The 12,639-nt window shown below is 43.3% G+C and overlaps 1 protein-coding gene across 1 annotated transcript in view; it reads left to right on the top strand.

Moving 5' to 3' along the window:
• ADGRL3 (adhesion G protein-coupled receptor L3) overlaps window positions 1-12,639 on the top strand; it is a 137,874-nt gene that overhangs the window by 108,088 nt on the left and 17,147 nt on the right. Inside the window, exons 16-18 of the mRNA XM_029084136.1 lie at window positions 1,489-1,657; window positions 4,484-4,609; window positions 7,224-7,320. Coding sequence (XP_028939969.1) covers window positions 1,489-1,657; window positions 4,484-4,609; window positions 7,224-7,320 — 392 coding nt within the window. The remainder of the gene's footprint in view (window positions 1-1,488; window positions 1,658-4,483; window positions 4,610-7,223; window positions 7,321-12,639) is intronic.

The following is a 12,639-nucleotide window of genomic DNA, read 5'->3' as shown; positions in this document are numbered from 1 at the left end:
AGATGGAAGCCCAAATATGCCCAAACCCTGGTCAGGTTTCTATAAGGCTGAAGTGGCTTAGAAACATAAGTGAGTCCTTGTCCTCTTGAGCCCTTCTGCAGCACCCCAGGCTGCTTTGGGGTGGACAAGGAAGCTAGCTGGCTGCAGCCTTATCTGCTTTGGGGATCTGAAGGGTGAGGAAGACGTGCAAAGACTGGGTATCACTACATTAATTTTTATGATGTTACCCCTAATGATACCAGGGAAAGACAGAAAAAATCAAGGCCTCAAGGGAAAGGGCAAAGAGATGCTCCCAGTGCTGCTTGTTGTGTGCTTCCCACTGTGCTTCCCATCTAGAAGATGACTCCCTCCTCTGTGCAGCAGCAGTACCTTTAAAGTTGTAGGTAATTTAGCACATGGAAACTAGGGAGAAGGCTAGGAGTAGGACCCAGTTCCTATCCTGCTTGTCATACTTCATGTCATGTCCTGGTATTGGAAGATCAGTTTCTGAAAAGTTAATTTAGCAGATGACTAAAAGTTATTTAGCAGGGTAACATGGAATACTTATCCTGCCATCCCAGCAGAGCTTCCAGCTTTCCTGAAAGTGCCCTGAAAAAAATAACATGCAGCAGCCATCCCATGTCCCCAGCTCTGTCTGTACAAGCAGAAAGTCGCTGGATAAAGCAAGCAGAAACTGCAGGCTGCCCATATTTGCTTGATCAACATTTGGGGCCAAGCAGTGGCTGCACCCCTACTCCCACTTCCCTCCTGGGGTGGAGCAAGCAATAATCTTAGTTTTGCAGCTGATGTGAAGAAGGATTGCCCCTCCTCTGAGCAGAAGTGTGACAGCAGCTACTGTTCTAGCAAATGCAGCGTGTGAGCGCCTATACGTGTATATGTATTTCCCCTCATCGCAGGGTGGAAGAAGTGTGAAGCGGCATTGCAGAGAGCCTCCTTGTGCGGAACTGATCTGGCAAGTGGTGTGGGCTTGCCCACCTGCTTGTAGTTATTTATCTGGCTTACAGACATATGGGAGACTAGCTAAAATGCAGCAATACATGTGTTTTGGTGTTAAGTGTAAAGAAGCTAATCCAACTGGTACTCCTGCCCCAGTGAAACCAGTGGACACTTATAAAGTGACATTTAGAGTTGTTGTTTTGGTTGATTTATTTTCTTTTCCTGCCATTTGCAGAAATAGCATTTACATGTCATTTACATACACACTGCTTTTCCATTAAAAAAAAAAAAAAAGAAACATTGTGGTTACAAATATGCTTTGGTTATGATAAATTTCTATGCTCATAACATTTCCATTTCTGTATATTTTCTCAAGCTTGAAGATTTGTAAACTGCATCCAGCTTGCAGAAAAAACTCCCTACAACTCATTTTGATACGCTATTTTCTTTTTGCTAAAACCACAAGCAAAGTTACCCTGCTTGTAGATGCATACCTTTTTTTGTAGATGAAAAACCAATCCCTTTCTTTTCTTTTTTTGTTTCTCCTAACAGGTCCTGGGTTATAGGTGCAATAGCACTACTCTGCCTATTAGGACTGACCTGGGCATTTGGACTCATGTATATTAATGAAAGCACAGTCATCATGGCGTATCTCTTCACCATATTCAATTCTCTGCAGGGAATGTTTATATTCATTTTCCATTGTGTCCTCCAGAAAAAGGTAAGACAGATGGTTCCCAGCAGCAAAAGTGGTGGTAACAGGGTGCTTTGTTGCCTAACAACCGCAGCATAACATCATCTGCGTGCCCTGAATTCGTCTCACGTAGATTTATCTCTGTACACCTAATAAGGGTGGTATTTAGACTGGAAACCAGCAAGATGCAGGGGAATGAGGTGATAAGGAAGATATGCGACAGTGGCATTTCAGCAGCCGATGCACTGGTGGCGAGCGCGTACAAGGCAAGGGAAAAGGCAGCTGATAGTTTGCAGGGCTTTACATAGCAAACCTATAAAAGGGCTTGGCCTGCTATCAGCCAGATTCTCCTTTCCCATATGCCAGTATGAGACTCCACGAGCATCTGGAGGGCCCTCGCATGGTGGAGTGCTCACAGCAAAATGGAGCTTTACATCCCTGCAGGAAATCACCCCTTTCTATATAGCAGCATATATGGGTTGATGGTATGCTTCCCCTGCTTTCTAAGAACTGAAGGACCTGTGCTCTGCAATAACTCTTTAACTTTTTTATTGCTTGGTCCTAATGTGGGCTTTTGAAAATCTTCCTCAAAGCAAGCACAGTAAGTGCTTCTTGGTGGAACTTGAAGTATGCCTCAATTAACATTTGCAAGATAACAGTGGAGTAACTTAGGTGAACTCGTGGGTGGGGGGGAAGGATATCAGAATATGTCAAAATAAAAATCTCTGTGTGTATATGTAGATCAAACTTACAGCCTCTGACAATGAGTAATAAATATTTTTAAGAGACATTTTATTGCCCACTGAAGTCCAGTAGTACAGAGCTCTCCAATTCTGTGCAGGTCTGCTGATAATTTTTTATGTACAACTTGTTTTCAAAGGTAAGTTTATATATCCAGTATAAACATAGGGAAGAGTTTTTATATGGTTACATCTGGGTTCTGGTTTCTCAGTATAATCAGTATCTTTTGGTGAAATGGCTTACAGGGTAAAGTCAGGGCTGTGTTGAGGTCTGTTCTCCATCCAAGAGCCCCAGGTTTGCTCCTGTGTTACCCTCATTTTCCTGTACAGGGAAGGCAGATCTGACCCATGAGAACAGAAGCAAAATTTATCGTAACAAGTGACCTCTGTGAGCAATGCCTCTGGAAGGATCTGCAGAGCCGTGCAAAAATGGCATTCTTGAAACCAAAGGAAGACTTTTGGGGCTCAGAGTTTTGTCCTTGTCATTTCTTCTCAAATTTTTGCATCTTAAAAAGCTTAAAAGCTTTATCTAGATGCAACTGCCTGCTGTTGATCCCAAAACTTTCAGCAAGAAAGTTTCCAGGCAAGATGATAAGAAGAATGTCAGAAGCATCACCATTGCTAATTAAACCTGCAAGTGCCTCTTTGACAAGGAGTTTGAATTTCTACATCATTCTCATTGGTCCATCCTCTCGCCTCCAGTGCACCTCACAAAGGGTCCGTCCCTAACCGAGCATCCCAGCACGGCACTGCAGCCTCCTTGGCTACCGAGGTGCTCACTCAGCATGGAAGAATGATTCTCTCTTCTGTCTCAAGCCAGTCTACACCCTTAAACCATCACTGATGACTGTGGGATCACTCCTGATTTATGGCTGCATAGAGGGAAGGAGAATGCAGCTGGTACCTTGCTGTGAGGTGGTTGCATCTCTCTGACCCAAGAGCTGAGGGAAGAATTATTTGAGGGAAAAAAAAGAAAAAAAACCCTTTCCTTTCCTATCTATCATGGACTAGAAAATCATCAAAAAGCTGCAGAGAGGCAAGCAGTGGGTGGCTAATTAAAGCAATTGAATTATTTTCTCTCAGCAAAGGATTGATTAGGCACTCGAGCATATTGGGCACTCATGGTACTGTGTTTGTCTCAAGCGCTTAAGGAAGAGCCTAATGAAAAAGCTGTAATTTGCTATTTAAACAGTAGTTTCACAGAGTTTTGAAATGCTTATAGATAGTCTGGCAAAATTTAATGGCTAACCGTGTGCTCCAAGGAAATTCAATTGCTGTTTTGGTCATGCGTGGGGTTTTCTGGACTGTTTTTTTTGTCAATGGCCAGCGTGATCTGCTTTTGGCTTTTCAGTAGTCTTCTCGTTTCAGTCTTGTCCCATCTGGTTTCAGGTTGTTGCTACCCATAAAAAAAATCACACCTGAAGCTCAGTCGTAGCTTAGATCCTGCCCTGACACAAGTCAGTGTAGTTCCCCTGAAGCAAAGGAGGTGGCATGGGTTTACTTCAGGCAAGGTGCTGGCCCAGTTTCACTATGATGCCCATGACTGGCTTGCTCAGTGCTATGGGAAAGAAGGCTCCAGCCACCCCTGTGCATTAGGAATATAATCTCTAGGGCTGCTGGCTCTACACTTTCCTCGAGTTTCAATTGGACTGCAAGAAAAAAATTGGAAAAAAAAATTAAAATCAATAGCTCTTATATGTTCCTTTTGGATTTTTTTCTTCGTAGTCTCCTGCCAGAAGCAATAACTTTTAGTGCCTTGATGAGCCAATATGCCAGTTTATATCAAATCTATGAAGATATTAATTTTCAGTCATAAATAGCATATCTGTAGTTTTTCCCATGCTCCTTTGATGTGCCTCAGAGGAATCTACAACCGACTGGTGTCAACAAGCAGCTTTGCTGCATAAAAGCAGTCCTTTACGCCATCATGAACGGTGAGCTCACATATCAAGAACATTGAGCTGCAAGGTGTGATAGGCTTCTTCCCTGCGCACTGCAACAGCTATCATTTTAATGAGCCACCGAGGAAAAATCAGGGGCTGTGGTGAACGTCGAAGGCAATGGATTGGAGGAGGAGCTGCCCACTAACTGCCATTGCTCTTTCCTTGGCTAGGTACGTAAAGAGTATGGAAAATGCCTGCGCACACATTGCTGTAGTGGGAAAAGTACAGAGAGCTCTATTGGCTCAGGAAAAACCTCGGGGTCACGGACACCTGGAAGATATTCCACAGGCTCACAGGTAACCCACACTTTTCCACACCCCAGTGCTTTGCATCACTGCGCCTGTAGCCTTTGTGGCTGTGCTGCGAGCGAAGGTCCTCTTGGCACCAAAGGACCTGCCTTAGGGGTCTCCCCAGTGCACCTGCAGACATTTCCCTCCCTCCTGGACCTGAATTCAGTACAGTGGCTTCCCTTGGGATGTGATGGCAATTAGTGCCTCTCCAAGAACCTTATAAATAGTTGTGATGAAAATAAGTCCAAGTTTACCTTCCAGAAGCAGGTGGGTCGCCATCACCTGAGCTGTCCTGCCCATTCTCCATGGAAATCAGGAACTGGGAGCATTTTGTCAGCTATGCTACATCCCAGTATATCCTTTATCATGAGCTGAAGGTTGTTGTCACCACTATTGCCATGTACAGGAATGACGCTATAACAACCAAGTATTTTTCTTGCTAAAAAAAGACTACAAGGGTCTTGCAACAGCCTTCGCAGTGAATGGGCTTACTTTCTGGCATTTGGTGGTTTAATCAATTCCTTGCCTCATTCAATTTGCCTTTGTTTATAGACCTCTTAGGAGAATCCATTGGGGTCAGATTATCTTAATAAGTTACTGGATTTGTTACACTTTGGTCACTTGAAAATTCAGGTTTTGTGTAGTTTATGCACTTAGCAGTTTTGAATCTAACTTGTACGTACAGATGCAGATTTATGGACGAACAGTTCATATAAAATGAAGAAGCTTACTTCTTAATCAATAGAAACCAAACACAAATTTATTCAGTATTACTAATGGAAGTAATTATACATGACAGTACCACTATTAAATTATGAAAGACTTGCAGCAAGTAACAGTTTATAACCTACCAGGAAAACCTAATTTGCGATTTATGTCTTGGAGCAAATTATTATTTATTTTCAACAGTTTCCAAGATATCATCCAAGAGCTCCGCTTTGGCATTTATGTAGGTCTCGATGTTATGCAGGGCAAATATCAGCAATAGAATATGGAGCCTCTGTCCAGTAGGCCATCAAATCCCACAGTAATCAATAATGTCCAAAACTCACTATATCCAGCAACATTTAGATGGGTGATTTAAAAGCCTTTGGTTTTACATAATGTAGCTACTGGGTAGATGCCCTCCACTCCAAGAAGAGTTGATTTCAGTGGGCCCTCCGTCTTGGCAGACTCAGCACAAGAAAACAAGCCTTTCTGAGGGGAAACTGAGTCTCCTGGGAGCAGGCCCCTTGTGGCAAATGAGATTTGAGGTACCAGGGAAGATTATTTTGCCTGCAGAAGCTTGTCCTTGGAAGGATGAAAGTCCCTGAGACCTGTCATAGGCAGGAGAAACCTCACATGGGTGATGGAGACTGGGTAGAGATAAGTCTGAATTGTTGAAAGCATCTGACTCCTAACTTTTTAATAGAGAAGTCCATGAGGAGGAAGACTCCCAAGATCTTTTTTTTTTTTTTTCTTTTTTCTCTGAAAAGCAATTAGGAAACAGAATAATTAATCCACAATGGATCCTGTCAGAGAAATGCAATAGACTAAATGTCCAGGTGAAAAATAATTGCTATTAAAGTGCATGAACCTCGTGTCACATTGTGCTTCCATTTATAGACGGCATGATTAGGAGATGCTGTTACTACATAGTTAATGCGTAGACTAGAAGGCACTTTTCTGCTGTGACCACATGAGTAAGCCCTGGAAGATCTCACATGGCTAAGATCCCACTACAGGAAGCAATTAGGAAAAATGTGGTCTGTCACAGTGGGAACCAGCCTTCCCAATCCTCCAGCCCACCCAGCACCACTTTCACACAGCCATGGGACATGTCCATCATACTCTGAGAGATGAGGTGAGGGAGAGTTCCCCAGTCATCTTCACACAAGGACTGTAGTTGAACCACTCATGGGATGTATGTTGCCTGATTTTTTTTATCTTTTGCAAAGTTTAGTTGAGGAGGAACGAAACAGTGGCATAAAAGCTGCAGAGGTATATATTCCACAGCATATTTGAGAAACAAAACAGAAGACCAACATATTCGGGACACTGTTTCCCCAGCAGCAGAAGCTATACCACAGATGGCAAAACCATAACAGATTTTTCAGTAGGGCAACAGAAGTAATTAATTTGTGGAGGATTTTTTTCCCCCTGATATTCCCCAAGATAGATAGTAGCTATAGAAAACTACTATTCAGGAACACCAAGACACAGATAAAATCTTGTGTTACACTTCACAAAAAATAAGACACAAGCTATCTGAGATTGTATGGGAAGCATGCATGCTGTTGTAAGTTATTTTTCCATTATTCGGTTCTATATTGGTAAATCTGTAGCTTGCACAGGTCTGGATTTCTCTCATATATGATTTCTATTGCTTTTTTTAATCAAGACATAAGCAATCCAATTATGCACTTCTTTGAGACAAGTGTTTGTGTTATGAAGTTAGGCAGGCAGGGTCTGGCATGCACAAGGCAGGTTATAGGAAAACAGCAACCACTTGCTTACAGCTGGCTAGAAACAAGTCTCATCCTGAGCTAGACATGCCAATAGCCATCTTTAGTGAGGCAGAAAGAAACCTATCTGCAGCTGCTAAAAATTCATTACCTGCTATGGTTCAATCCCTCTTCAGAGCCGGATTCGTAGGATGTGGAATGACACAGTTCGAAAGCAGTCCGAGTCTTCCTTTATTACTGGAGATATAAACAGTTCAGCTTCACTCAACAGAGGTAATTATAAACAATTTTTCATATCTCTAACTCTTGTGATGGCTTTAAGGAGTCTGAAATATGTTGCCCCTTTTCCCCCCTACTCCCTCCTCCTCTTGAACAGCACTGGACCCTGTTCTCTTACGTAAGAAATGTTACAGTGGTAACTGGGAGGAGGTTTCGTGGTGGTTGTTGCCTTTTTTGCCTTTTCTTCCTTTATTTTTACACACGCATTTTCCAGAATTGTAATTTCTGTAAGGGAATTAGAAAAAGCAAAAAAGATAAATGAAATGAAGCTGAAAAGAAGTCTTCCCTTTCCCTCAGCAAACTGCTAGTGCCAGAAGCTGCTGAGGTGTCAGACTTCATTGCTGACGGTGAAAATGGGCCATTACGGCACTGTACAACCTGTGTTAAGCATCACAGGAGTCCTGATTGTCCTGGTATGTAGCAATACTGTCATCTTTACAGAAGCAAAAATGAACAGCAGAGCATATACGTAAGAAAAAACTGCGCTTGGAACAAAATTGTCTGCGTTGATGTTAATATACCTAGTTTGAAGAACTGACTGATGTGAACTTTATAGACATCTGTGGAGGAAAGGCATCAGAAACGTGTATGCCAAACAAAATGTGGTGCCTGGCACAGGAGGAAATCTGAACAGCTTTTTTAAAAAAAGTCTTTTTCAAGGAGTTGCAGGAAAACGATGGTAAGGGAATAGCAGAAAAGAGTCTCAGAGGCTGGTTTCTTTCTCCTCCAACTCAATTACTTTATGGCTTAGCCTTGAGCAACCAGATGCCAAATGCTGTTTTGTGTATCTGCCCAGTTGATGCTGGAATTAAGAGGGGGCAGAATTGGTATTATTGTGCCCAGCTGTTCTGTCATGATGGTGAAAATCAAAAGAATTTCCAGTCTTGATGGCTGGACTGCAAAGCTCAACTGAGAATTGAGTCGGGAATTTGGGTTTTATTCAGTCTTTATTCACCCAGAATTCCTACTGATTTTAGGGTGATTTTTGCCTGAGGATGGACTTGAAGGATTTTGACTGTGCTGTTAGTAATACTGACTACTGCGTGCTGGGGAACTAGGGGTATATGGTTGAGTTCTCTAAATATTATATATATCTCCCAAATCAGCGCAAAGGGGAAAGCAGTGTAGTTAACATGGAGATGTACTTTTCTCCCTCAACCCACTCTGGTGGTTTTTGTACCAGGATATTTTCACTTTGCACTGCAGATTCATTGATAAAGACGGTTATAAGATGCCGTTACCTGATTTATCCAAATGCGTTGCCCTCGCATCTCTCTCCCTCTCTCTTTGCATCAATGACTAGAGAGCTACAGCCAGGCTTCTCTGGGGCTAATTTAGAGGGAGATCAGTTGCTGCACAAAGGTTACAGCAAGAACTGCTCTTTGCCTCAGCCATCCATCGCTCTGTCTCAGCAGCAAATCAAAATGTGTTATGCATGAAATGTTCACTCCTATAGTTAGTGCAGAAGTTGACTTGCTCTCCGATGCAGCTGAGGCTACAAAGGGAAATGTTTTAGTAAACAGGATCTTCTGGGCTCGTTGGTAGAAGAAAGACACCTCTCCTTTTTCAGTTTAGGCTTTTTTTTTTTTCCATGCAAAGAAGAGAGTATGACCATAAATTGTGAAAGCTGTGAAGAGGTTTGAAGTGGGCGATCTTCATCCCAGTGTGGTGAGAGCCTGTTACTAGATGTGCCTGTTATTTAAAGGTCAGTTGGGAAATGAACTGCCAGGGGAGGCATCTTCAAAGCAGATTTAATCCAGCTATTTTCCTTGTATAACATTGGATGAGATGAATCACCCAAAGAGCCTGAATCTCTCCACTGACTACAGAAGCAACCTGATAACAGTCTTGGAAAGGAAGCCTTTTAAGTGGGACACTTAAGTGACTTGAAAAAGTTGTACTATTATACAGGGGCTTCCTCCTTCTTTTTCACACAAGCAGGCACAGTATTTGTTGGTTTGGTTTTGGTTTTTTTTTTTCTTTTCTGATAGACAGACATATCTGCAGAATGGAAGTTAAAACATTTCTTAGAGAGTTAGCATCTCCAGTGGTCAGTTCTGCAAGGAAGGGACACCTGACATCAACAGTAATCCCAGCTGCATGGGGTCCCAGATATTTCACACTTTATCCTGTTTATTCCAGCTGAAAGGAAATGTTCATAATCTTAGAACTTTGCATAGAGCAGAAGTTGTTTCTTCAATCTCTCCAGAGAGAGCTGCAGCCTGAACAGACCAGTGGGGCAGTGTGGTTTTCACAGTTCTTGTCTTTCTCTTAATATTTTAATATATATCAAGCTTTAAAGGAGCTGTTTCATTGATGTGTTATTTATAAATGTGCACTAGAAGCTCAGGGGAGTCAAGTGCAAGCCTTGAATTGTATGTTTAGTAGTATTCCCTTCCCAAGGTTTATACAAGAGGCTCTCCTACCTCTTCAGAAGTCCCTCTCCAACCCTCCCAGGCTAGACACCTTTTGCATGAAAGTACCTGTATTATCCCAAATTAAACACTCTTTGTGCACTGGTATTATTCCCAGACCCTTCAGACAACAGCCTCCTTTCTAAAATAGGGAGAAAATTATATTTTCTCCTCAGAATCATCCCATCCTCCAGGTCCCGGCCCAACTCCACTTCTCCATGTCCCGGGTCAGTGCTGAGTTTTCATGTTTCTGTCACTGGAGCAGAAAGCAGTGAGACATCCTCCAGCTGGAGTACTTTCTCATTTAACCCTTTTTTTCCTGGAAGTGCCCTGCCACTTGATAATGTCCCAGCAAGACTTCCCACTCCGCAACCTTGCCCAGTTTTTCCACCATGGACCTGGCTGGATATTTATGCCATCTATTTCACATCCACACTGTGCTCTACATTTCCCTTCCCAGTGCTGAAAAGTTGCAGGGGTGTAAAAGCTGAACCAAGCTGATTACCTTGTGAGTAGAAAAAGTCTTTCTTTGCCTGTAAGATGTTTGTTGTAAGTGGTCTTGATAGAGACACTTGGATGCAATGCTGAAAAACTGAACCAAATGGATGCTTGTAGGATGGATTGTTTACTAAAACTTACTACTTTGAAGGCTGAAAAGTAGAAGGTATGAAGGGAAAGCAACAGTTTTTCTTTGTGTTAGGTTCATGAGGAGAAAGCGGAGCAGATGACTGCTTGGTTGTAACAGCAGTTTTTTTGGTATTTGGGCTGAGGACAGTTTTTAAAAAGAGCTAGAGATTAAAAGCAATTAACATCATTACTGTTATTCTAGTTCTACTGTACTTGTGCTTTGATAATATAATCATGGACCTGTGCTGTACCTGCAGATAGACCCAGCAAGGGAAATTAGGATGTCTCTCAGCACGGTGCTGATGGTGTCTGATGGCCTGAGCTTTGGGTACATCCAAGTGGCTACCTCAGGAGCATGAGTCTGTTTGTACCTTTGGAGCGTTACTGTCAAAAAGCACTTGGATAGCTCAGAGAGCCTTGAAAACAAGCAGTTATAGCATGAAACAGCAATGTGACTCCAGACTATTTTTATCCATGTCTTAGGTGAGAGGTAATACAGTAATTACTGTCTCTCTTTGAATATGAGACAAGTGAGAGAGAGAAAAAAAATCATCATTAACTATATGGTGCTTTGTTACCCTTCAGGGTTTTAAGGCGGGGAGGGGGGGTGAGATACTTTTTTTTGCCAGAGGAAAACTGGAAGTTACCTGTTAAAGAAAGGAGTGTTTCTTGTTTTGCTGAGGCTTGAGAGCAGCAGAGACAATGAAGAGTTTGTCACTGGTATGAGGCAGTGCTTTGTTGTAGGGAAACGCACTGATGGAGCTGTGTGTATCCCTTGAAGTTAACAGATAAGGGGAACTATATCTTCATTCATGGGAAACATCGTATCTTGCTGTTTTCCCCCTTTGGGGAGATAAATGGGCTAGGGGTAAAGCCACCAGATTTCTTTGAAAATAGAAGCTACTCCAGAAGTCTGTTGTGTTGGGTCAAGTGCTGTACTCCCACTGTAATGCTCTGAGTCTTGGCTTACCAAGTAGACAGCAAGTTTGGTAGATCATTCCAATAACAGTCTTGCTGTACAAACAGGAGTATGTGCACCTCTTCTCTTTTAGCTATATGCATATATGCATTATGTTCCCTTACCTCCAAAGCACTGCACACCATCCCCACCACTCTCATCATTGGAGGGAGGTCTCTGGGAGGGATTTCTTGATGGTCTACATTGCTACTCTGCTTGTCTGAAGGACGATGTGGTGGAATGACCCTGGCTTTTCCACTCTGTGGAAGAAGAGGAGCAAAGTATAACACAATTGCATGGACAGGGCCATAGAGCTGTTCTTACCAGTCTGGTGGTGCCCTCGTGAGGTTGGTTGACCCTGGCTGGACTTCAGGTGCCACCAAAGCTTCTATATCACTGTGCTCCTCAGCTGGACGGGGGAGAGAAAATATAACAAAAGGCTTGTGGGTCGAGATAAGGACAGCAAGAGATCACTCACCAGTTCCATCATGGGCAAAACAGACTTGCCTTGAGGAAACTAATTTAATTTATTAACAATCAAATCAGAGTAGGATAATGAGAAATAAAACCAAATCTTGAAAAAACACCTCCCACCGACCCCTCCCTTCCTCCCAGGCTTAACTTCACTCTTGAATCCTCTACCTCTTCCCCCCACAGCAGCACAGGGGAATAGAGAATGGGGATTGCGATCAGTTCATCACACATTGTCTCTGCTGCTCCTTCCTCCTCAGAGGGAGGACTCCTCACACTGTTCCCCTACTCCAGTGTGGGGTCCCTCCCACGGGAGACAGTCCTCCATGAACTTCTCCAATGTGAGTCCTTTCCATGACCAACAGTTCTTCACAAACTGCTCCAGCATGGGTCCCTTCCATGGAGTGCAGTCCTTCAGGAACAGACTGCTCCAGTACAGTTCTGCCAGCAAACCTGCTCCAGCGCGGACTTCCCACAGAGTCACAGCCTTCTTTGGGCATCCACCTGCTCTGGCGTGGGCTCCTCCATGGGCTACAGGTAGATATCTGCTCAACCATGGACCTCCATGGACTGCAGGGGGACAGCCTGCCTCACTGTGGTCTTCACCAAGGGCTGCAGGGGAATTTCTGCTCTGGCACCTGGAGCACCTCCTCACCCTCTTTCTTCACTGACCTTGGTGTCTGCAGAGTTGTTTCTCTTGCATCTTCGCACTCCTCTCTCTGGCTGCAGTTGCTGTTGTGCAGTTTTTTTGCCCCCCTTCTTAAATCTGGTATCCCAGAGGCACTACCACCATTGCTGGTGAGCTTGGCCTTGGCCAGTGGCCAGTCTGTCTTGGAGCTGGCT

The sequence above is a fragment of the Antrostomus carolinensis genome, unplaced genomic scaffold (assembly GCF_000700745.2).
Source record: "Antrostomus carolinensis isolate BGI_N321 unplaced genomic scaffold, ASM70074v2 scaffold2043, whole genome shotgun sequence".
Classification (NCBI taxonomy): domain Eukaryota; kingdom Metazoa; phylum Chordata; class Aves; order Caprimulgiformes; family Caprimulgidae; genus Antrostomus; species Antrostomus carolinensis.
Note: the sequence above shows the minus strand (reverse complement) of the source record. Positions and strands in the feature narration are given on the sequence as shown.